Source organism: Manacus vitellinus, unplaced genomic scaffold (assembly GCF_001715985.3).
Source record: "Manacus vitellinus isolate BGI_N305 unplaced genomic scaffold, ASM171598v3 scaffold_9_pilon, whole genome shotgun sequence".
Lineage (NCBI taxonomy): Eukaryota > Metazoa > Chordata > Aves > Passeriformes > Pipridae > Manacus > Manacus vitellinus.
In genome coordinates this window covers 8,250,292-8,272,232 of record NW_021940917.1, presented here as the reverse complement: position 1 = coordinate 8,272,232, position 21,941 = coordinate 8,250,292, and the positions used below count along the sequence as shown (strand labels likewise).

Below are 21,941 nucleotides of genomic sequence, written 5' to 3'. Positions count from 1 at the left end.
GCTTGAGGTACTATGACTTATTCTTCTGCTGTTACCCACCATCCTTCAGAATTTAGATGGTCTTCCAAAATTTCAGCTAACTTTTCATCTTGACCTTGGTACTCTGGGGTTACATTTGAAAAGTTCATGCATTTTGATGGAGCAACTATTAGGATGCTTTTGTCTGCCATGTCTCTACAAGTTCTATCTGCTAGTCAATTTCCTACATTAGTTGTTGCATTTTCAAATTGATGAGCTTTACAATGCATGAAAACCACTTCAGTTGGTAACTGAATATTTTCTAGTCATTTCCTAATAACATCTCCAAATTTGACAGGGGATCCTTGTGCTGAAAGGAGCCCTTTCTTTCTAGATAGCTCCATACTCCTAATGCATATCTAGAATCAGTCCATATGCTGACATTCTTACCTGCAGACAATTCTAGGGCTCACTGCAGAGCGATGAGCTCAGCTTTTTGTGCAGAGATGTTAACAGGTAACAAGTTATCTTCAGTTATTTCTGTTTGGGTCATACACAGATTTCTGCTTTCCTTTGCACACAAAACTGCTCCCATCTGTCAATAGTTCCCAGCCCGGATCTTCTACTGAAGTATCCCTTAAATCTTATCTGCTGGAGTAAACCTGCTTGATAGTTAGAAGACAGTAATTTTGTAAGTCTTAGCATTCTGGTACAGATTCAAGGAATATAGTTGGGCAGTAGTCATTTTCAGTTCTACATCATCCTGTTCCAACAGGATGACTTGATATTTATGCATCTTATTTGGAGATAACCAGTGACCCCTCCTTTTGTTCTAGAACAGAGATAACCATGTGTGGAACATAAACAGCAATTTTCTGGCCCATGGTCAATTGCCAGTCTTCTTGTATTAAAAGGACAGTTGCTGCTACAACTCATAGGCAGTTATAAGTCTCTTATTTACATTGTCCAGTTCTTTGGAAAAATATCCCATGGCCCTTTTCCATGCCCCCAGCCTATGAGTTAGCACACCTAATGCAAGGTGTGAGTGTTCATGTACAAACAGTTCAAAAGGTTTGGTCAAATCAGGTAATTCCAACACAGAGGCTGATATTAGAACTGTACTTAAGTTTCTGAAAGCCGTCTGGTATTCTGAACTCCACTGTAGTATCTCCTTAGAGTTTCTCAGGGCCTCATATAAAGGTCTTACCAACAGTCCATATTAGGAATCCATAGCTGACACCAACCTACTATTCCTAGAAATGTTCTTAACTCACGTACAGACCATGGCTCCAGAGTTTGGCAAATTCATAGAATCATAGAATCAACTGGGTTGGAAAAGACCCCCGAGATCATCAAGTCCAACCCTTGATCCAACACCACCGTGGTTACCAGACCATGGCACTGAGTGCCACATCTGGTCCCATCTTAAAAACCTCCAGGGACAGGGAATCCACCACCTCCCTGGGCAGCCCATTCCAGTGTCTGATTACACTCTCTATAAAGAATTTCTTCCTAATATCTAACCTAAACTTCCCCTGGCACCGCTTAAGATCATGCCTTCTTGTCCTACTTCTGGTTGCCTGGGAGAAGAGACCAACCCCCACCTGGTTACAACCTCCTTTCTGATAGTTGTAGAGAGTGATGAGGTCTCCCGTGAGCCTCCTCTTCTCCAGGCTGAACAGCCCCAGCTCCTTCAACCTCTCCTCATAGGACTTGTGCTCGAGTCCCTTCACCAGCCTGTTGCTCTTCTCTGGACCTGCTCCAGCACCTCCACATCCTTCCTGAACTGAGGGGCCCAGAACTGGACACAGTACTCCAGGTGTGGCCTCACCAGCCCTGAGTACAGGGGAAGAATCACTTCCTTGGACCTGCTGGCTACACCGTTCCTGATCCAGGCCAGGATGCCACTGGCCTTCTGGCCACCTGGGCACACTGCTGGCTCATGTTCAGCTTCCTGTCAATCCAAACTCCCAGGTCCCTGGCTGCTCTCCAGCCACTCTGTGCCCAGCCTGTAGCGCTGCATAGGGTTGTTGTGGCCAAAGTGCAGGACCTGGCACGTGGCTTTGTTAAACCTCATCCCGTTGGATTCAGACCATCTCTCCAGCTTGTCTGAAGAGCCCTCCTGCCCTCCAGCAGATCAACACTCCCTGCCAACTTGGACAATCTGCAAATTTGCTAATGGTACGCTCAATCCCCTCACCTATATCATCAATAAAGATACTAAACAGGACTGGGCCCAACACTGATCCCTGGGGGACACCACTAGTGACTGGTGCCAACTGGATGTAGCACCATTCACCACCACTCTCTGGGCCCGGCCCTCCAGCCAGTTCCTAACCCAGCACAGAGTGCTCCTGTCCAAGCTGTGGGCTGCCAGCCTTTTCAGGAATATGCTAAAAAAGCTCCTTCCTTTTTGGTCTGAGGCTTTGCTGTACCTAGGAAATGGTGAATCCCAGATATGTCACATGCTTTTTGGCAATCTGGACCTTCTTGCTGGTTACCCTGTAACCAGCTTGTCCCAAAAAGTTTAGTAAACTTACAGTCGTTTTAATGCATCCAGTTTGAGTTTCTGTAGCAATTAAAATATCATCTAATACTGCAGCAAAGTGATTTCTTCATTCCCCTTTTTCCATATTTCCAATTCATTTGCCAATTGGTTCCCAAACAAAGTGGAGCTATTTTTAACCATTTTGGGAGAACAGTTCACAGTAATTGGGTTTTACAGGCCATTGGGCTTTCCCGTTCAAAGGCAAACAATGGTTGACTTACAGTTTCAAGCGGTATGCAGAAGAAAGCATCCATAAGATCCAAAACACTGAACTGCTCATCAGATCCTTTAATTGTGTTAAAAGTTCATAAGGATTTGCTACTACTGGGTATATGTCTTGCACTATTTTATTAATAGCTCTGAGATCTTGCACTAGCTAGTATTCATTGGTATGTGGCTTCTTTAGCAGTAGGATAGGAGAATTATATTCTGTCTCATGTTCCCTTGTTGCAAAAATTTAGCAATTAATTCTTCTAACCCTTGCCTAGTGTCTAACTTCAAAGGATATTGTTTCTGCCTTACTGGTCTGGCAGCAAGTTTCAACTGTATTCTTACTGGTTCTACTGCTTTCGATTTCCCTGAAATTCCAGTATCCCACACCAACGAAGTGACAGCGTTTTGCACCTCTGGGACATTGCTGCTGCACTGGTAACTAACTGGCTAGGGAGAATTTTAAATGCATTTGGGTTTTCCATGTCAGGGTGGCTACCTAGCCTCTTTCAGACTTTGATAATGATTACAATTGTGATTATTGTAATTTGGACTACTGTCCATTGCATTAAGATCACTATAATAAAATCAGTCTCCACAGTAAAATATACTCCCTTAAACCCCACCTGTGACACTGACATGCTCCCAAAACTGACCTATATAATTGACATTCCCCATCTGCCTCCTGTCAACGTTAGATATCCTCATAGAATGCTAATATGTCCCTGTTTGTCCATTGCTACTGTTAATTGTTCCTATGATGTTGGTTACTACTGCATGCTTATTTATTCTCATTGTTGATTGATTGTTCATTGCTAATGGTACTTGAAGAATGATAATCCACAGTAGGCATTGCAACTCAATAATATTGTGTGTCCTATTAACTTTGAAGGCAAGAGGTGTCCACAGTGTCACTCCAAAGACACTGGTTGGATCATGATGGTGGTGCTGGGGTAGAGTATGGCAGAAGCACCCAGTATCCCCACTTTCAGCATTGTCATTGGTGTTGATGCCCTGCTGAGGAGGGAAAGACCTTCTGGGTTGTGCTTTTTTGTGCTACAAATGAGGTGACTTTGATGTGGTATGTTTTGTCTCCCTGTCTATTTGCACTGTATTACAAGAGGCCTGTGGGGAGGTTGCCGTCTGACCCATTGGGACAAGCATGAGAACCTTGGAGGATGAAGACATAGGGGTTTGAGAGAAGATCTGACAGAGAATCCAGGTAAAGAACACGTCTGGAGCCATCCTCAAGGCAACACATGCCCATAGTTCAGACATCTTCTGTATGAACATGATCTCTCCATCAATAAACATATATTCATGGCAACTGCCTACCACAATAGGCACTGCTGATTGTCGGCACATGTCACAGAGCCCTCTGTGAGCCACTACCTTTGTGACCTGTCTCTGGCATTGACACAGCCACCCCACATAACGCTGGCAGACAAAACAAGACAGGATAGGACAAAGGGGTGCTGCAAGGAGCCTCTGTACAACCACTTCATGCTTTTCTGATGCAAAATTCAATGGGATGGCAGAAAAATTGCCCAGTATGCCCTGGCTGGCCTGGGTTGGGCGGGGAGGGGAGGAGGAGGAGGAGAAAGGCCGAGGGGCTGCCCAAGCACAACAGCCTGAAGAAGTGGAAACAGTCCAGCCACTGCAGACAGGTAAGTGGCTGAGCTGGGCCATAGGGCTAGGGCTGCAGCTCAATCCTATCCCCCATGGACATCCCCAGGGAGCAAGGAGCAGTGGGAATGGAGCTGATTCCCCCAGCATCCAACTCCATCCACCAGGCACCCTCAGCCCCAAGCTGCTGCCAGAAGAGACAGGAGTTGGTGCCCCCACTATTCCCTGTCCCAGGACTGTCCGTACCTGGGGAGTGGAAGGCTTGACTGTGTTCTCCAGCCTCTCCTGCAGTCCCTAAGCCCTGACTGTTCTTGGGTTTTGCCAGATCCACTTGGGGAACTGCCAGAGGAGGAGCACACCCATGGACTCTTCTACAGATGCACACAGGTATCCACAGACTTCCATGCCTGGGATGGGGCTGCTGTTTCTGCTTAGTGGATGACAGCTGTCAGAGCACTGGATGTGACATCCTTCTCTTCCCTGCCCTTAGATGTTTTCAGACTTCCATAAGACCACTAATCATGAAGGCATGGTCCTTGAGGGCACGGCAACCTCCAGCTCCTGCAAAGCAGAGGATTGTGCTGCCATAGTGGATATTATCATGGGAAGTGGCAGCTCCCATTTGAATAAAGTAAGTAACTTGTGGCCAGGGCTGGAGTCCCCCATGAAATGTGAACCCTCTCAAGCTGGGTCTGCTGGCCATCCAACAGACTTTCAGATCAGCAAAATAGGGTAGAAAAGGAAGCATTTCTCATGGGAAGCTGTTGAAATGCCTCACTCTATCAACACTCCAGTTCTCTGCTGTGTCTCCTCCAGGTGCCAACCATTGTGAGGGAAATTCACCAACAGCTTATGAAGAACACATATATGTCTCAAGAAGACAGGTTGAAGAAGACCCTTCAGGAGATGACAGTTGCAGAGCCCCATGATGTGGTGGTGACCCTTCTGCGCTGCGCCCCATCGTGTGACAGGTACGGAGCCCACCTTCTCTGAGGGCTCAGGACTCACAAGCCATTAGAGCCCACCAGCCTACAGAGCCAATCTCATGTGGGCTGCCAGACAGATAGAGATTTTCAGGTGCCTCTGACCCCTCTGTGTGCTAGCTGTGCTATGCCAGCCACAGAGCCCATTGCCACACTCCCTTTGTGTCCATCAATGCACCATTACTTGTCTACCTGCTACCTGCAGAGGCAGGCTCACTGAGTGCTGCTGGTGAGGGGCAGTGGACAGAGGCAGGGCTGGTGGCCAGCCAGGGCCTCTATGGCTGCCCAGGCCATGGTGTTGTGGCCAAGACCCCACTGACACAGAATTCTGGGCCTGCAGAGCTGCTGTGACCATGTGGAAGGCAATCGTCTCCTCAACCAGAGCTGCGGAGAAGGTGCTGCCGGAGCTGCTGTGCGTGCTGGAGGACTGGCCGCTGCACAGCACATCCACCTCTGACAAGGACGACTCAGACATCTTTTCCCTGGCTGTGAGTTGCTGGACTAGACCGTAGCACATCCTCAGGGGCTACCTCTCTGGCATCTCTCTATCCTTCCTCCTGCACCAGTGATCTCCCCACCTCATGTGATGGGCTGGAAATCTTGGTTAAGGGCAGGTTCAGAGGCAGCCATGTCAGATGCTCCCCCTGCATCTCCCCTGGACCAGGGCAATGCCTGAACCTCACCCTCCCACACTTGGGCCCTGCCATGGGGATGTCTCAGTGCTGAGTGCAGTCTTTGGGTGTTTTGTTTTTTGCAGGCAACTATAGCACTGTGGGAGATCACCCATCTGCCCCACCATCCAGAGGCACTGATGATGTACTTCCCCCGCCTCTTTGTGGCTCTGCTATTCCAAATCTTCTCCAGCACAGCACAGATGCCAGTAGAAGTCAATACCTTCTGGAGGAGATGCCAGCAGGAGCACTGCCTTCCCACCAACCCCAACAGGTGTTCCATCACAGTCCTCCCGCCCCTCCCATGCCCTTGGAGCTGGGCTCAGGAATCCTGGCATGACCTGGGCTTTGCTCTGTACGCAGATTCATAGTGCAGACCATGAAATCACTGCTCTGCCATCTTGAGTATGAGGATGTGGTGTCTGAAGTTGAACATGAGTGTGGCTGGGACACATTCCTCAACATTGACAATCACCAGTATGCAGTGGGTCTGCTGGCCAGGTGAGACCTCCCTTCTCCCTGCTCCCCTGTCATTTCTCCCCAGGAGATGAGGTGTCCCCGACATAATCCCTGTGGTCGTGGGTGGAGGGACTTGTCACTGAGGCATGGCCCTGCAGAGTGGAAAAGCCTGGGAGAGCTGGGTGCTCTGGAGCAGCCACAACCCAAAGTGCCAGTATGGCCTCCCGTGAGTCCTGGGCTGATGGCACAGAACAGGAGGTCTGTCTGCAGGGAACCTCACTGAGGATAGCCTGTCAGGGCCAGAGAGATTTGGGGCCAACCATTGATGGCCATCCACAGCCTGGTTGCTCATATCCCCTGTGCGTAGAAAGGTGTTTTTTCAGTCTGGTCATCCTCAACAGTCCCTGCTGGTGTTGGGTACTGCCTTTCTCCTTTGGAGAGGTGGTGGAGAAGGATCAGGCTTTGGTAATTCAGTCTCTGGAGAGGTTTGCCCACCCTGCTCAGGGTCAACGATGCCTTTTTTCCTCCTCCAGAGCAATGCTCAGGGTCTCACAGTGCTTGTGTTACCGGATTGCACGCTACCTGTTCAGGCTGCTCCGCAGAGAGGAGGCTCGCTGGGAAGTCTCTGCCATGGCATTCTTTGTTGAGGTGAGCCTGATGGCAAGTGCTGCCTCGCTGAGCTGCCTCCCTCCACTCTGCCCTGTTCAACACACAGCTGTGGGGGGAATTGCAGTTTGTGGAGCTGGGGCAGAGGGTGGGCTCTGCTGTGTGCTCTTGGCCCCCTGCTGCTAGAGTCAACCCTGCTTCCAACTTCAGCTTCACATTTTCAAGATTCTTTTGCTTATCTACATGCAGTGCCTGGACATGATGGAAGGAGAAGAAGCAAATAACTTTCTGCCTGTATTTCAGCATCATATTATGCCACGAACACCACATATGACCACAGTCACTGCTCTGTATGTTTCAGCTCCTGCCTTGCCTTAACATAAAGGAATGGGATGAACGTATCCTGCAACTTTTCCCAATCTACCTCAGGAGAGATTGCAGAGAGATGCGTCTCCTGCTGCTCAGATGCCTCCTACTGCTCTGCAAGAGACCCTCTATGGTAAGAAGCAGGCAGCTGGCTGAAGCTGTGCTGGCCATGTGGGGCTGGGTAACACAGTAGTTTGGACTTGTCTGGGCTTCAGGAGCTGTGTCACCTGCTGCCAGCATTCCTGACTCCCCATTCAGCCACCGGAGTCCTTCAGAACTGGCCTCTGGCTTCTTTGTTCTGAGGCAGTAGTGTGGGGTTGAACTGCTGGAGTGGTTTTGGCAATGCAGCCTTTGATTGCTTCAGAACATTGCATTGTGCTCCACGCAGGCCAACACTATCCGGGCCTTGACTGAAAGCCTCACAGAGGTACTGAAGGATAAGGACAGAGAGCTGGTGGGCATGACCCTTTCTGTGCTCAGCGAGGTGCTCCGGGACGCAGATGTGTCAATTGTCAGTTCCACTGCTGTGCAGCTGGCTGAGGCACTCCTGCCACTATTTGAGAACGTAAGGCTCTGTGCCTCCTGCCAGGGGCACTGGGTGCTGCTAGGAAACTTTATACCCTGCAGAATTTCAGGCCCATGCCCAGGTGGGCCTGGAGAAGCTGGTGCTGAGGTCTTGCCCTCTTCATTTCCACTAGGACATTAGCCATGTGCAGCTCCTCTCCATTCACCTCTTTCAAGTGCTAATGGAGTTGGTAGAGGAAGACGGAAAAAAGCTCCTGGAGAAGAGTGTGCGCCAGAGCCTGTTCCTACTGTTCCGCCACTTGCATGATGAGAACCAGTGTGTGGCACAGGTGAGGACTTCTGAAATGTTGGTGTCCATGTTGGAGGTGACTCAACTGCCTCCTGTGCTCCCGTCTCTTCCTGCTCTTAGCTACAAAGCAGCAGTTCTGGGAACCTCTGTTCTCCTGTCCTGGCAGCACCAGATGCCTGAGATGGGGGTTGACCCATCACTTTACCCAGGCACCAAACCCACTGATGGACAAGTTTCCCAGATGCTGCATATTCCCACTAAGGGCCAGGAAAGGCCAGGAGCCTTGTCAAGGTATAAGGGATGCAGGTCCTGTGACCTCATCAGTGGTTCCATCTCCCGGTATCTGCTGCTCTATAGGCTTTTTGGGAAACTCTGCTTCAAGCCAACATGTTCCTGCAGGAGAGGAAGCTCGAGCAACTGTTGGAAAAGACATGGAGTGTTGACAAGTGCCTGGTGAGGATAGATTCAAAGCCCCAGACTCATCCTGGGGACTCAGAATCCCTTTTAAGGCCAGCACAGTGTTGTAGAAAAGGAAACATTTCTCGTGGGAAGCTGGGGAAATGCCATGCTCTATCAGCAATCCAGTTCCCTGCTATGTCTCCTCCAGGTGCCAAGCATTGTGAGGGACATGTATCAATGGCTCACATTCATAATGGATGTGTCTGCTGAGCACAGACTGGACAAGAGCCTTCAGGAGATGAGCCTTGCACAGTCTCATGATGTGGTGGTGACTATTCTGCGCTGCGCCCCATCATGTGACAGGTATGAGGTTTATCTGCTTTGAGTGCTGAGGACTCACAACTGATTAGAGCTCATCAGACCCATGACCCCTCTGTTTCCCTGTTGTGCCATGTCAATTGTGCCCTCCAGGGCACCATTACTTGTCTGCCTGCTACCTGCAGAGGCAGGCTCACTGAGTGCTGCTCAGTGGACAGAGGCAGGGCTGGTGGCCAGCCAGGGCCTCTATGGCTGCCCAGGCCATGGTGTTGTGGCCAAGACCCCACTGACACAGAATTCTGGGCCTGCAGAGCTGCTGTGACCATGTGGAAGGCAATCGTCTCCTCAACCAGAGCTGCGGAGAAGGTGCTGCCGGAGCTGCTGTGCGTGCTGGAGGACTGGCCGCTGCACAGCACATCCACCTCTGACAAGGACGACTCAGACATCTTTTCCCTGGCTGTGAGTTGCTGGACTAGACCGTAGCACATCCTCAGGAGCTACCTCTCTGGCATCTCTCTATCCTTCCTCCTGCACCAGTGATCTCCCCACCTCATGTGATGGGCTGGAAATCTTGGTTAAGGGCAGGTTCAGAGGCAGCCATGTCAGATGCTCCCCCTGCATCTCCCCTGGACCAGGGCAATGCCTGAACCTCACCCTCCCACACTTGGGCCCTGCCATGGGGATGTCTCAGTGCTGAGTGCAGTCTTTGGGTGTTTTGTTCTTTTACAGGCAACCAGAGCGCTCTGGGAGATCACCCATCTGCCCAACCATCCAGAGGCACTGATGATGTATTTACCCTGCCTCTTTGTGGCTCTGCTATTCCAAATCTTCTCCAGCACAGCACAGATGCCAGTAGAAGTCAATACCTTCTGGAGGAGATGCCAGCAGGAGCACTGCCTTCCCACCAACCCCAACAGGTGTTCCATCACAGTCCTCCCGCCCCTCCCATGCCCTTGGAGCTGGGCTCAGGAATCCTGGCATGACCTGGGCTTTGCTCTGTACGCAGATTCATAGTGCAGACCATGAAATCACTGCTCTGCCATCTTGAGTATGAGGATGTGGTGTCTGAAGTTGAACATGAGTGTGGCTGGGACACATTCCTCAACATTGACAATCACCAGTATGCAGTGGGTCTGCTGGCCAGGTGAGACCTCCCTTCTCCCTGCTCCCCTGTCATTTCTCCCCAGGAGATGAGGTGTCCCCGACATAATCCCTGTGGTCGTGGGTGGAGGGACTTGTCACTGAGGCATGGCCCTGCAGAGTGGAAAAGCCTGGGAGAGCTGGGTGCTCTGGAGCAGCCACAACCCAAAGTGCCAGTATGGCCTCCCGTGAGTCCTGGGCTGATGGCACAGAACAGGAGGTCTGTCTGCAGGGAACCTCACTGAGGATAGCCTGTCAGGGCCAGAGAGATTTGGGGCCAACCATTGATGGCCATCCACAGCCTGGTTGCTCATATCCCCTGTGCGTAGAAAGGTGTTTTTTCAGTCTGGTCATCCTCAACAGTCCCTGCTGGTGTTGGGTACTGCCTTTCTCCTTTGGAGAGGTGGTGGAGAAGGATCAGGCTTTGGTAATTCAGTCTCTGGAGAGGTTTGCCCACCCTGCTCAGGGTCAATGATGCCTTTTTTCCTCCTCCAGAGCAATGCTCAGGGTCTCACAGTGCTTGTGTTACCGGATTGCACGCTACCTGTTCAGGCTGCTCCGCAGAGAGGAGGCTCGCTGGGAAGTCTCTGCCATGGCATTCTTTGTTGAGGTGAGCCTGATGGCAAGTGCTGCCTCGCTGAGCTGCCTCCCTCCACTCTGCCCTGTTCAACACACAGCTGTGGGGGGAATTGCAGTTTGTGGAGCTGAGGCAGAGGGTGGGCTCTGCTGTGTGCTCTTGGCCCCCCGCTGTGGGGGTTACAGGTATGACTGCTCTCACTGCTCTGTCATTTCAGCTCCTGCCTTGCCTAAACTTAGATAAATGGGATGAACGTATCCTGCAGCTTGTCCCAATCTACCTCAGGAGAGATTGCAGAGAGATGCGTCTCCTGCTGCTCAGATGCCTCCTATTGCTCTGCAAGAGACCCTCTATGGTAAGAAGCAGGCAGCTGGCTGAAGCTGTGCTGGCCATGTGGGGTTGGGTAACACAGTAGTTTGGACTTGTCTGGGCTTCAGGAGCTGTGTCACCTGCTGCCAGCATTCCTGACTCCCCATTCAGCCACCAGAGTCCTTCAGAACAGGCCTCTGGCTTCTTTGTTCTGAGGCAGTAGTGTGGGGTTGAACTGCTGGAGTGGTTTTGGCAATGCAGCCTTTGATTGCTTCAGAACATTGCATTGTGCTCCATGCAGGCCAACTCAATCGTGGCCCTGACTGAAAGCTTCACAGAGGTACTGAAGGATAAGGATGGAGAGCTGGTGGGCATGACCCTTTCTGTGCTCAGCGAGGTGCTCCGGGATGCAGATGTGTCAATTGTCAGTTCCATTGCTGTGCAGCTGGCTGAGGCACTCCTGCCTCTATTTGATAATGTAAGGCTCTGTGCCTCCTGCCAGGGGCACTGGGTGCTGCCAGGAAACTTTATACCCTGCGGAATTTCAGGCCCATGCCCAGGTGGGCCTGGAGAAGCTGGTGTTGAGGTCTTGCCCTCTTCATTTCCACTAGGACACTAGTGATGTGCAGCTCCTCTCCATTCACCTCTTTCAAGTGCTAATGGAGTTGTTACCAGAAGAGGAAAAAAAACTCCTGGAGAAGAATGTGCACCAGAGCCTGTTACCGCTCTTCTTTCACATGTATGATGAGAACCAGTGTGTGGTGCAGGTGAGGATTCTGAGCTCCTGCTGTCCCCTGTGAAGGGGGCTCAACTGCCTCCTGCCCTAACACCTTGCATTCTGCAGTTGCTCCTGCCTCCTCTTGGCCTTGACCACAGGGATGCAGGTCCTGTGTTCTGGGCTGCTGTGCCATCTCCCAGTCTCTCCGACTCTGCAGGCCTCTTGGGAAACCCTGCTTCAAGCAACAAAGTTCCTGAAGAAGTGGAATCTTGAGGAGTTGCTGAAGACAGAAGAGATGTGGAGGTTCGGCGAGTGCCTGGTAAGGATGGCCTTGAAGCCCCAGACCCAGCCTGAACAAGCTCTTTGCTCCCGATACTCAGTGTGTGAGGGTACCAGCTGTGGCCCCTGTCCACTCCTGCACACATCACCACCAGCCTGCACCCCACACACTACTCTCCTCGGGTGTGTGGCCCAGCAAGCTCTTCTCCAGGCTCTTCTCTCTCCCTGAGCCAGGGTGCTGACAGAGTCCTGACCCAGCTGTGCTTTGGCATCAGAGTGATACTGGGGCTCCCTGGGGAGCACTCAGCCCTCTGCTCCCTCCAAACCTTGGCACCAGCCAGCTGCTGGCTGTGTCTCCTGAGTGTCCAAGCAGGGAATGTCAGTCCTGGGTGCAGGAGCTGCTCAGCCAAGGGAAAGAATCAGTGCCAACCCTTCCCTGTGTCCCCTTCTGCTCTCTCTAGCTGGCAGAGGACAGAAGCAGAGCAGACGAGTACCTGCGCCAGTCCGTGTCATACCTGCATAGCCCACAGAAGTCCATACGGGAGGCAGCCATCAGGCTCACTGGTGAGCCACAACCCCCAGAGTCCCTTGCCACCCCACTGCAGCTTGGCCTCAGCTCTAGCTGGTGCACTGGCAGCAGGACCCAGCCCAGTGGCTGTGGTACCCTGACTATGTCTCAGGACTCTCTGCCACTCTCTCCTACCCTTGCCCTTGTGCTTTATACGTGGCTCAGTCCTGCCAAGGGGAGGATTACGTGCAGCTGGGCTGGCAGAGCTGGTGTCGGGGAGCTGTGCTGCTGAGGCCATGATAGGCTGTGTGTTCCTAGGGCACATGAGGGGGCAGGAAGAATTGCTCCAGGTCACCTGTGAGGGTGAATGAGGGCAGCAGGCTGTCAGCAGGGACTGGCATGAAAGGAGGAAGGATCCTGGACAGCTGGAGAGGGTTCTGCTCCCTGCCCAGACAAAGGGCAGTGTGGGCAGAGCAGAGAGAGACTTTAGGAGCTTGTGTGGTATTCATGGCAAACAGTTTAGGGCTTACCCTCTTAGTTCCTGCTCCCTTCTGACCATGGGAAGGGCTGGGTGGGGTGACCCTGGCAAGAGGGGTTCCTGAGGTCCCTAAACCTTGGCTCTGTTCCTCTCTGTTTCAGCACGTCAAGGCACGACAAATAACTTTAGCATCTCCATCTCAAACCTCGCAACTCAAACCCTGCACTTTCTAAGAGCTGTAGAGAGACATCCTTCCTTCAGATTCAGGCTGCCGCAAAACCAGCTCTGCATGGCGTGGAGGAGGCGGCCCTCTCTCTTGGACAATGGCTGGCCTTCTGTCTGCTACAGTGGTCAGCCACACTGCTGGAGGTCTCTGCAGAGCTAATCCTGGGAGCTCTGTCTGCTGGGGCCACCTGAGTGTGCAGGAAATACTAGGTGGCTTCTGGCCTCTCCCGACCCACAGGACAACTCTTCTCTAAGACCATTTTTCTTTATGTCTTTTAAGGAAAGTTCTTTTATGCAAATATCGGCACTAGTTCAGGACCTTTTATCTCAGGCTCCTGCCATCCAGAGCCCACTTTGCAGCTTGCACTGCAGCTGCACACTGACCTATCTGCACTGAATGTACTCCTCAACAGTCCTAACTTTGTTTTAATTGAGCATACCAGGTAATACATTGAAAGGGACAAAAGGAAAGTTTCAAGGCACTTAACCACTGCCCTAACATCAACATTATAACAAGTAACAAACTTAACACAATTAAGGGCAGAAATGATTATCAGTATAAAATCACACAGGATTCTCAGAAGTCTGTTACTGGGACAAGTATTCATCTCCATCCAACAAGCTGGTCTTAACTGGGATATAAGTTCACACACAGAACATGTTGAGTTGGAAGGGACCTACAAGGTCCTCAAGTTCAACTCTTAAATGAATGACCCATATGGGGATCCAACCTGCAAACTTGGTGTTATTAGCACCATCTTCAAACCAACTGATCTCTTAATGACATATTCAGTTGATTGATTATATTTGCTGTAAAATGAGCACCCCTGTCTGGTTCAATTGACTTGGTGCCCCTGCTGCAACTGGATCTGGTTGCAAGAGATCTCTCATCAGGTCCGAATTTCTACACTACCTCTCCACTAGCTATTTTCTGGCTCCTAGTTCTCAGTTGCCTCAGTCAGAGACTTAGCCATTTCTCCTAACTGGGAATCCCATAGCTCCAAGAAAACCAGATGTGGGAGTTTAATTATGGCCTCTATTTTTTCTGGATCTATCACTCATTGCCCCTTCCCCAAAATACAGCCAAATATTTATCTTTCCTTTTGACACAGCTGAAGTTTGGATGGAGATGCATGCTGTTCCCTTTTTGCTAGTGCAATACATCTAGTATACAAGCATTCTCATCACAATTTGCTAATGAGAAATCACCTACATGGACCGATTGTACAAGAGCTGATACCGAAATAAATGTATACGTAGAAAAATGTGCTTTTATAATTTTTTTAAAATATACACAAAATTACCATCATTACAAGCAAGTAGTAGTCCACAAGAATCTCATATATATACAAAAAATAAAGCAGTGTTTCAGCTGACATATGTCTTCTAGAGAACCTCCTCCAGGCATGGTATTTCCAATTTACACCAAAACAATCAATTCAAGTAGTTACAAAAAGCACATGGTGTGCCTCTACATGCAGATCTTCCTGGTTCCCTCTTTTTGAAGAGATTCCATGTGCACACAGCAGCAACCCAGAGTGAACAATTCTTTCAGTGGGTGTTTGTGCTTTCTAGGGACGTGATCCATCTGTTCACCAATTGCCTATTAGTTGCAAAGAAAACTTAGAGTGTGTTGAAGGAATCACCACACACTAAAACACTGTCTATCATGATATAGCACATCTATATCTTTCTAAATGCTTAAGCAACTCTCCTATCAATCTTTTCTTGCTATCCTGAGGTTCAGTTAATCCCTCAGATCATCCCCCAGTGTTTGCAATGCAATGCTGAGAGATGGGCTGTTCCCCTTGGAGACCTGCTGTGGATACGGGTACAGCCTGCTGCAGAATGTCCCCCTCCCCCGGATGGCCACGGGCTGGTGAGAGCCTACTGTGCACCGGTGGAGTTCTGCCCAGAGCTCATGATGGTTTCTCTGGGATGGGTTACATCAGCAGACTAGGTGCCACGCACCACCCATCTCTGCCACTCCAGATCTGGGGATCTGAACCAATCTCCCCACTCCAATCGGAGATCATGAACCATCCATTCGGAACAGCGCTTTCCTGGTGCTTAGGACTGACTGACCCATGTTCAACAGCAGACTCTAAACTTCAAGTCCCCTTGCACGCCTTATGATCCCCTGCATGCCTTATGAGCGACTCCAAGCTCCCTGCATGTTTTACAGGGGACCCCAGTCCTCTGCACGCCTTACGAGCTACCTCAGTCCCTTGTGCGACTTGGGAGAGACCCTAAAAACTCCCTTTTATGTGTGCCTTTCACTGATCAAGCTGCTCACCCATACTTGACCCACTACAGTAATTTCACCAACTATGTAAAATATGCTGCAGCAACAGAGAGACTAAAATAATCTGAGAAATTTAATAGTAATAATTTGAGATTCTTATGATTTATATTGAATATGCTCTGAGAATTTTAACACTCATCCTTTGAATCCTCCCTGCTCCAAAGGTCCCAGGTGAACTCACACAGTTTGGGTGTTCCCTTTTTGCTAGTTTGGATGTTTGGAAAAGGGCTCTGACAGTGGTGGGCTAGGGTCCCATTTGGATTGCCAAACTCTTAAGAAAACTTCCCTGTCCGACCACACTGCAACCCATTTGGCTGGGGATGTGATGTTCGTTGTAAATTCTCATCGGGCTGAACAAAGATACCAGTCCATGTGTCAGGGAACTCCTATCCTTTTATTATACAATTGCCTTAATTCTGGCAACTAGACCACTCTATAATCATAGAAGTGTTGGTTAACAAGCTCTCAACTTTTACAACTAACTTCAACAAGCTCCTAGTCCTCAACACAGACTTTGGTACAAGAGCAAGGGGTAGAATATGATAGCTGCGCCTTGTCACGACAAAACAAGAGAGGAATAAATAAAGACAGAACGGGGAGAAAGAGAAGGAAAATCTTAATGACTATGTGATTCTGTAAAACATTCAAAACAACAACGCTGAGGACTGCGATGATGTTACCCTACATATACCGTCATTCAATTAAATCGCATAATTCCTGACCTGACAGGTATCAGTGCTACTTCTTTAGTTACGGCCGACTGCGATACTATTGCCTACCACCACTCCAACGATACACACTTTTAACATGGGGTTAAAAAAAACAACCACGGCCATTTCCTTCCCTTTATCATGCGGCTCCGCCCTCCGCAGACAGCACGGCCGGGTCTCGGCACCGCCCGCTGCCAGCGAGGGAGGCGGCTCGCGCCTCGCTCCCTGCCGGGCGCAGTGAGCAGCGCGTGCGGCACCCGCGCGGCCCGGGCGGCCGCTGCTGCTCCGGCGGCGCTGCGCTCAGCGGCGGTGCGCGGAGCCCGCGCCGCCGCGCGGAGCCCGCCGCCGGGAGCCCGCCCGCGCGGAGCCCCCGGACGCCGCGGAGCCCCCCCCGCCGCGGAGCCCCCGCCGCGCGGAGCCCGCCGCCGCGGAGCCATGTCGGGCCCCCCCCAGGGGGCCCCCCCAAAAACGGCTCCCCGCCCAAAAGGGGGCAAAAGCTCGGCAAGGGGCGGGCGGGTCGGGCACCGCGGGCGGCGGCCGGTTCCGAGCGGAAAGGTCTGAGGGATGTCGCGTGGAGAGGAGCGTGGAGATTGGGGGTGAACTCGCTCTTGGAGCGGTTCGTACGGAGAGGACACAGGTGTGTGCGGCGGCCCGGCCCCGGGGAGTGGCGAGGCCGCAGCGGGGCCGGCGGACACTGGAGCCCGCGGGCCCCTCCCCGGGAGCGACGTCTGCCGGGCCCTGACCCGCCGGGCCCTGACCCTCACGGGCGTGCAGGGGCAGCCAGTCCCGGTGTGCTCGGGAAGCGTGGTGGGTTCGGGGATTGATAAACCCTCGTAGGATCGAGGTAATGTGTCAAGGATACTGCCTCCTGCGCTTTTACTTTTTTTTTAATTATCTTTCTAGAAATGGAATTTCCCTCTTCTTTCACTAGTACTGAAAGAGCGTTTGTTCACCGGCTCTGTCAGTCTCTTGGACTGATATCTAAAAGTAAAGGGTAAGTTGGACTCTGATTTTTATGTATTATTTTCTCTTTTTGGTGCGAATTTATGGAATTTCATTGCTAGCATGAAAACGATCTGTACTTCTAGGATATCTTGAACTGTTCCAGGGAATAGTACTAGAAAAAATAAAACCTTTATAACGTAGACATAAAATTTAGCACCTGATGTCTGCTTAAAAAAACCTTGTGACATACTAGTTTGAGGTACCTTGCTCCTGTGGATTCCATGTCCATAAAAAAGACTTCTCTCCAAGATGTGTTCTTCCTTTTGGTTTTTTTCATGAACTCCTGTATGTTCAAAGGCTTTGCATAGAATCTCACACCTTGACAGATGAAATGTAACTTCGAGCAGCAGGTCCAAAAGAGTGCCTCTATTGGGAAGTGCAGAAGAGGGTTGGAGTGTTGCCAGCAGGTGGAGGGAGGTCATCCTTGCCCACTACTCAGCACTGATTAGGCTACACCTGGAGTGCTGTGTCCAGTACTGGGATCACCAGGAGGACAGAGACCTAGATGGGGGAGAGTTCCATGAAGAACCAACAATGTGATGAAAGAACTGGAGCATCTCCCCTTTTAGGAAGGGGTGAGAGAGACTGTTGATCCTGGAGAAGACAAGGCTCAGGGGGATCTCATCAGTGTGTATAAATACTTAAAATGCATCAGTGTGTATAAGTACTTAAAGTGAGGATGTAAAGAAGACAGAAACTGAGTCTGCCAGAGTGGCTGTGCCTCTCCTCACAGAGACTGCCTGGGCCAGCACCTGGGTACCTGCACCACTCTTCTATTTCTGACAGGAACGAGGCACTGGGCTCTTGGTGTGACCTTCTGTTCTTACCGTGAGAAGTCATTTTCAAAGGGTTATTATGTCATTGTAGCCCAGGCACAAGGTGGTTCCGCTTCAAATGTGTTTACAACTACTCTTTACATTTCTGTGTCCGGGTTCAGTCTGAGGACAAATGCAGTGATACAATTAAATGTTATGGCACTATTTCTAAATAGAAAATTTTTGATAATGAACATAATGGGAATCTTAATTTGTTTTACTGGATTTTGTTAAGGCTTGGAATGTCACTAGCAGGCAACTTGTTTGCCTGCTTTGCCTCTTTGTTGATTTTTAACCTCTAGATCTCTTAAGTTAGTCTAGAAATTAGTTTTGTGTAGTAACTCTCAGTATTGATTGATAGAGCTGCCTGTATTTTGGGAGGCAAATGCAGTAATGGACCTTTAACCAAAGACAGCAGAAGAATGTCACATTACAGAGGCCTAATTGTAAGGTTGTGCTGAGCATAGTGATCTGAAGTCTACAGTGTCTGCTGCACTATCTCATGTGAACAGTGTGCATTTGGTAGTGGATATTGGGGATGTTGCTATTACTTTGGTGTGTGTTATGCTACTTTGGGCATAATTTGGAAGTTTCTGGTTATAACATTATATTTGAAAAAAATTTGACAGGTATCTTGAAAAAATTATGATCAAAGATTGTTACATTTGGGTAACTAGTTTGCTTATTCCTAAAATGCCTTTTTTGTTTTCCCCAGAAAAGGGGCAAATCGATACCTAACTGTAAGGAAGAAGGATGGATCAGAACTAAAACGTGCAGTAATGACTTGTGCCTTGACTCCTGTTACAAAACATGCTGTTTGTACTTTAATTCGGAATTTCCCTGTCACAAATAAAGAACGAACAGAACTTCTGCCGAAGACAGAGCGAGGGAATGCATGTGCTGTTGAATCTGGTATGTTCAGTATGTCTTCTGATATGGACTTGTCAATCAACACTACTTGTCAAAACAATGTACAATCCAACCACAAAACACACCCCTCTGTATTCTGTTTCCTCTCCTGCCCTACCTGACACCGTTCCCTCCAAACAAACCCGTTAATTTTCTTGACTTTTAATTATAGGGTCTTTTAAAACTGGTGTCTTGAGGAGCTCAGGCAGTCATGTCACTCACGTTGCAGTGTCTCCCTTGTGTCGAGTTAGTTTTGAATCTTTGAGCCAGTTCCAGCCAAATTTTTTAGAAGTACGTTTCTGAAATGTGGGTTCCTGCAAGTTCCATGAGGTGAGATTGAAATAGCAAGTGTTAGTGTGACTCTGTGTAAGAACATCCTTATGAGAAGATGAGACTGGTTTTTCTACCTTTTGAAATCTGTGTTCTTGATAAAATAAGAACTTTGTGTCTTGTTTTGTCATCTTCTAAGATAGATTTGGTCTCTAAGAGGGTATTACCTAAACTTCTTGATTTCTAGGGTATATAAGAGTTTGCTGGATATCATATATGTATATAACTTATAATATTGGAGTTTTTTAAACAATGCTTTTAATAACATTGTTTCTATAACACTGTAAGAGATATGGTGTATTTCTACACACAAGTGAGTGTGGTGAACAGAAAACATACCAGTATGGCTTGTTTCATCAGTTATTTCTGATTCATGATGTTCATGCTTTAAGTGCTTCCTTTGCTAGTTTTCCTTTTCAGTTGTTTAATTTGTTTAATAGAATTGTTTAATGAACAGAGTGAAACTATAATAAAAGTACTGAAAAGCAATTCCTTAGGAATGTAAGGCATAAATTAATGAATAGTGTAAAATTTATCTTTCTTTACTTCTCCAGAATGGTCCTTGGCTCTTTTAATCTGTTAGTCCATTTCTGTCTTGGTAAGAGAATGCTTGTAATTTAATAAATTAATCTGTTAATCACACTAAATATGTATAATTGAGTTTACAGTGAGCTTCTAATTCTTCTGGAAAATAATTATTACAGAATTATAGAATAGCATTTACAGTACTGAATTTGAAGTAGCCTCCTCAGTAGACTTGCAGGGGTTTTTTGGCTGTTTATGCCTTGCTTTCTAGTACATCACACTGCTGTGTGGGTCCAGGGCTCTAGATACAGCATGGTTCAACTGGTATGTGTTAACACAAATCTTATGGACTGGAGTATTAGGTTATGTAAGACTGACAGAAAGGAGGTCTTAAAAGACCAGTGAGGATGTGAAGGAAGGCATGTGATTCACAGTAAAGTTATCCTTTTGTTAGAAGACATGCTTGTCACTTTGGAATAATTTAAATGTTTAACTGTATGGTGGATATTTCATGGCAAGCTGTACAGATATGAATGTGTAAGCAGCTACAAAGGCCAAGGCAATGTGGTTTAGTTTCTATTTTTCTTTTAGCTCTTCATTTTTGACTTTCAGAAATGTATTGGAATAGTCCGGTTTTGTTCAAAATATGTATGAAAGTAAAAATTCCTTTGAAAAATATTTATTTTAAGTACCATTACAGGATGTGTTATTGCAAATATGATTTTTGAATATGTGATGGGTTTGTCACTTTATCTACAGGGATGCATACCTGTAGTTAGGAATGTTAATTTTCAAGTACAGTTTTTAAGCAGTGTTTTAATGATTTTCCTTTGTAATTTTTTGACTTCTCTTCACAGAAAGCAGAGAAGTGATTAAGACAAGTGGACGACTCAATGATGGTATACCCCAGGTTCCAGTGAAAAGAGGAGAATCTGACTTTGATTCCTTCAGGCAATCACTACCAGTTTTTGAAAAACAGGAAGAAATTGTCAAAATAATAAAGGACAATAAAGTTGTTTTGATTGTAGGAGAAACAGGATCAGGAAAAACTACTCAAGTATGTTTCTTTAATGAAATAAAAAAAGATAACAGTATTTATTAAAATGTAATGCTAGATTTTTAATGTTTCTGTAATAAGGGATTTCTTTACTCTAGTTTTAAGGCTTTTGTTTTCCTGTAAGGTTGAAAGTCTTGTGTTTCAGTTAACTTTCCTACTTTTTAAATACTAAGCCAACAGTTACATACTAACACCATAAATGGTTCTGCACAATTTTCTCATAGATATGAATTTTTTATTAAAATAATCACAGAATATCGAAGGGAAGGTAGCTATGATTTTGTACAACCTTTTTCCTTTCAAAGCTAGTTCCGTTCTAAGTATCTAGAGTAGAATATTATCACATTAAAATGAAAGATTACCTGCACAGCTTTTTTTATATATTTCTGAGAGACAGGAGAGAGAAGCTTCAGGGTGTTTTTGTGATTTTCAGTTTTGTTTGTTTGCTTGTGTTTTTTGTTTTGTTTTTTTAAAACAGATTAGACTTAACAGCAAAAATTTATTTTTTTGGCCTTTCTGCCACTTCAAGTACTTTTGCAGTGATAATCCTTTTGTGAGGCCTTTTGCAACCTATGTAATATTAAGATGCAGTTAAGTTGTCTCACCGTGGTAAAAAAACTATGACTTTATCAAACTAAAACGTAAATTTGAACCACTTCTTTACAGATCCCTCAGTTTATTCTTGATGACTGTTATAAAACTGGAACTCCCTGTCGTATATTTTGCACTCAGCCAAGACGTTTGGCAGCACTTGCTGTGGCTGAAAGAGTGGCAGCAGAAAGAAGAGAAAAGATTGGCCAGACCATTGGTTATCAGATCCGATTAGAAAGCAGGTAATAATGATATTTTTTAAAGTCAGTTGATCTTGTGTTGGTGTCTTTAGTCTTGTGTAGATTTAAACTACAGTGTATTCGGGATACAGCCTAGTAAAATCCCCATGGGTAAAGTATAGGTAGGATATATTATTTTGGGTAATGAATATTTAAGAGTGAAAAGGACAGTTTTCTTCTGATATTTTAGAGCTTCATGTAGTAAGTTGTTTTATAGAATGGAACTGCAAGTGATTTCTCCTGATGTCTTCTAGGGAGGATGT

At 47.9% G+C, this 21,941-nt stretch overlaps 3 protein-coding genes and 1 long non-coding RNA gene across 6 annotated transcripts in view; all 4 read left to right on the top strand.

Annotated features, from left to right (window-relative positions):
• Positions 1 to 4,134: 4,134 nt before the first annotated feature.
• Positions 4,135 to 4,846, top strand: LOC108641962. The gene is made up of 3 exons (XR_001922356.1): positions 4,135 to 4,383; positions 4,668 to 4,729; positions 4,833 to 4,846. It is a non-coding gene; the product is annotated as an uncharacterized LOC108641962 (long non-coding RNA).
• Positions 4,847 to 4,871: 25 nt separating this feature from the next.
• On the top strand, positions 4,872 to 8,768 carry LOC108641929 (maestro heat-like repeat-containing protein family member 7). Its single transcript, XM_018085851.2, has 11 exons — positions 4,872 to 4,973; positions 5,159 to 5,313; positions 5,666 to 5,813; positions 6,083 to 6,270; positions 6,360 to 6,497; positions 6,989 to 7,103; positions 7,423 to 7,560; positions 7,816 to 7,992; positions 8,126 to 8,281; positions 8,599 to 8,694; positions 8,751 to 8,768. Exons 1-11 carry the CDS (start codon positions 4,872 to 4,874, stop codon positions 8,766 to 8,768), a joined length of 1,431 nt encoding a protein of 476 aa, XP_017941340.2.
• A 948-nt stretch (positions 8,769 to 9,716) lies between these two features.
• On the top strand, positions 9,717 to 13,779 carry LOC108641928 (maestro heat-like repeat-containing protein family member 7). The gene is made up of 9 exons (XM_018085849.2): positions 9,717 to 9,875; positions 9,965 to 10,102; positions 10,594 to 10,708; positions 10,893 to 11,030; positions 11,286 to 11,462; positions 11,596 to 11,751; positions 11,920 to 12,021; positions 12,443 to 12,545; positions 13,129 to 13,779. The coding sequence occupies exons 1-9, from the start codon at positions 9,742 to 9,744 to the stop codon at positions 13,350 to 13,352; spliced, it is 1,287 nt and encodes a 428-aa protein (XP_017941338.1). The 5' UTR covers positions 9,717 to 9,741; the 3' UTR covers positions 13,353 to 13,779.
• Positions 13,780 to 16,808: 3,029 nt separating this feature from the next.
• Positions 16,809 to 21,941, top strand: part of LOC103757165 (3'-5' RNA helicase YTHDC2) — a 36,757-nt gene continuing 31,624 nt past the window's right edge. For 2 of the 3 annotated variants that reach the window (XM_025896446.2, XM_018086087.3), the window contains exons 1-5: positions 16,809 to 16,844; positions 17,111 to 17,201; positions 18,743 to 18,939; positions 20,649 to 20,848; positions 21,515 to 21,681. In XM_025896446.2, coding sequence (XP_025752231.1) covers positions 17,113 to 17,201; positions 18,743 to 18,939; positions 20,649 to 20,848; positions 21,515 to 21,681 — 653 coding nt within the window. In that variant the 5' untranslated portion in view covers positions 16,809 to 16,844; positions 17,111 to 17,112. The remainder of the gene's footprint in view (positions 16,845 to 17,110; positions 17,202 to 18,742; positions 18,940 to 20,648; positions 20,849 to 21,514; positions 21,682 to 21,941) is intronic. The other variant, XM_025896447.2, reaches the window with a different exon arrangement.

Coding starts and splice junctions, on each gene's coding strand:
- LOC108641928 (XM_018085849.2), top strand. CDS start 9,742: ATGATGTATTTACCCTGCCTCTTTGTGGCTCTGCTATTCCAAATCTTC. Junction 10,709..10,892: donor CCATGGCATTCTTTGTTGAG/GTGAGCCTGATG, acceptor CTGTCATTTCAG/CTCCTGCCTTGCCTAAACTT. Junction 11,752..11,919: donor AGAACCAGTGTGTGGTGCAG/GTGAGGATTCTG, acceptor CCGACTCTGCAG/GCCTCTTGGGAAACCCTGCT.
- LOC108641929 (XM_018085851.2), top strand. CDS start 4,872: ATGGTCCTTGAGGGCACGGCAACCTCCAGCTCCTGCAAAGCAGAGGAT. Junction 6,271..6,359: donor CTTCCCACCAACCCCAACAG/GTGTTCCATCAC, acceptor CTCTGTACGCAG/ATTCATAGTGCAGACCATGA. Junction 8,282..8,598: donor AGAACCAGTGTGTGGCACAG/GTGAGGACTTCT, acceptor GCTGCTCTATAG/GCTTTTTGGGAAACTCTGCT.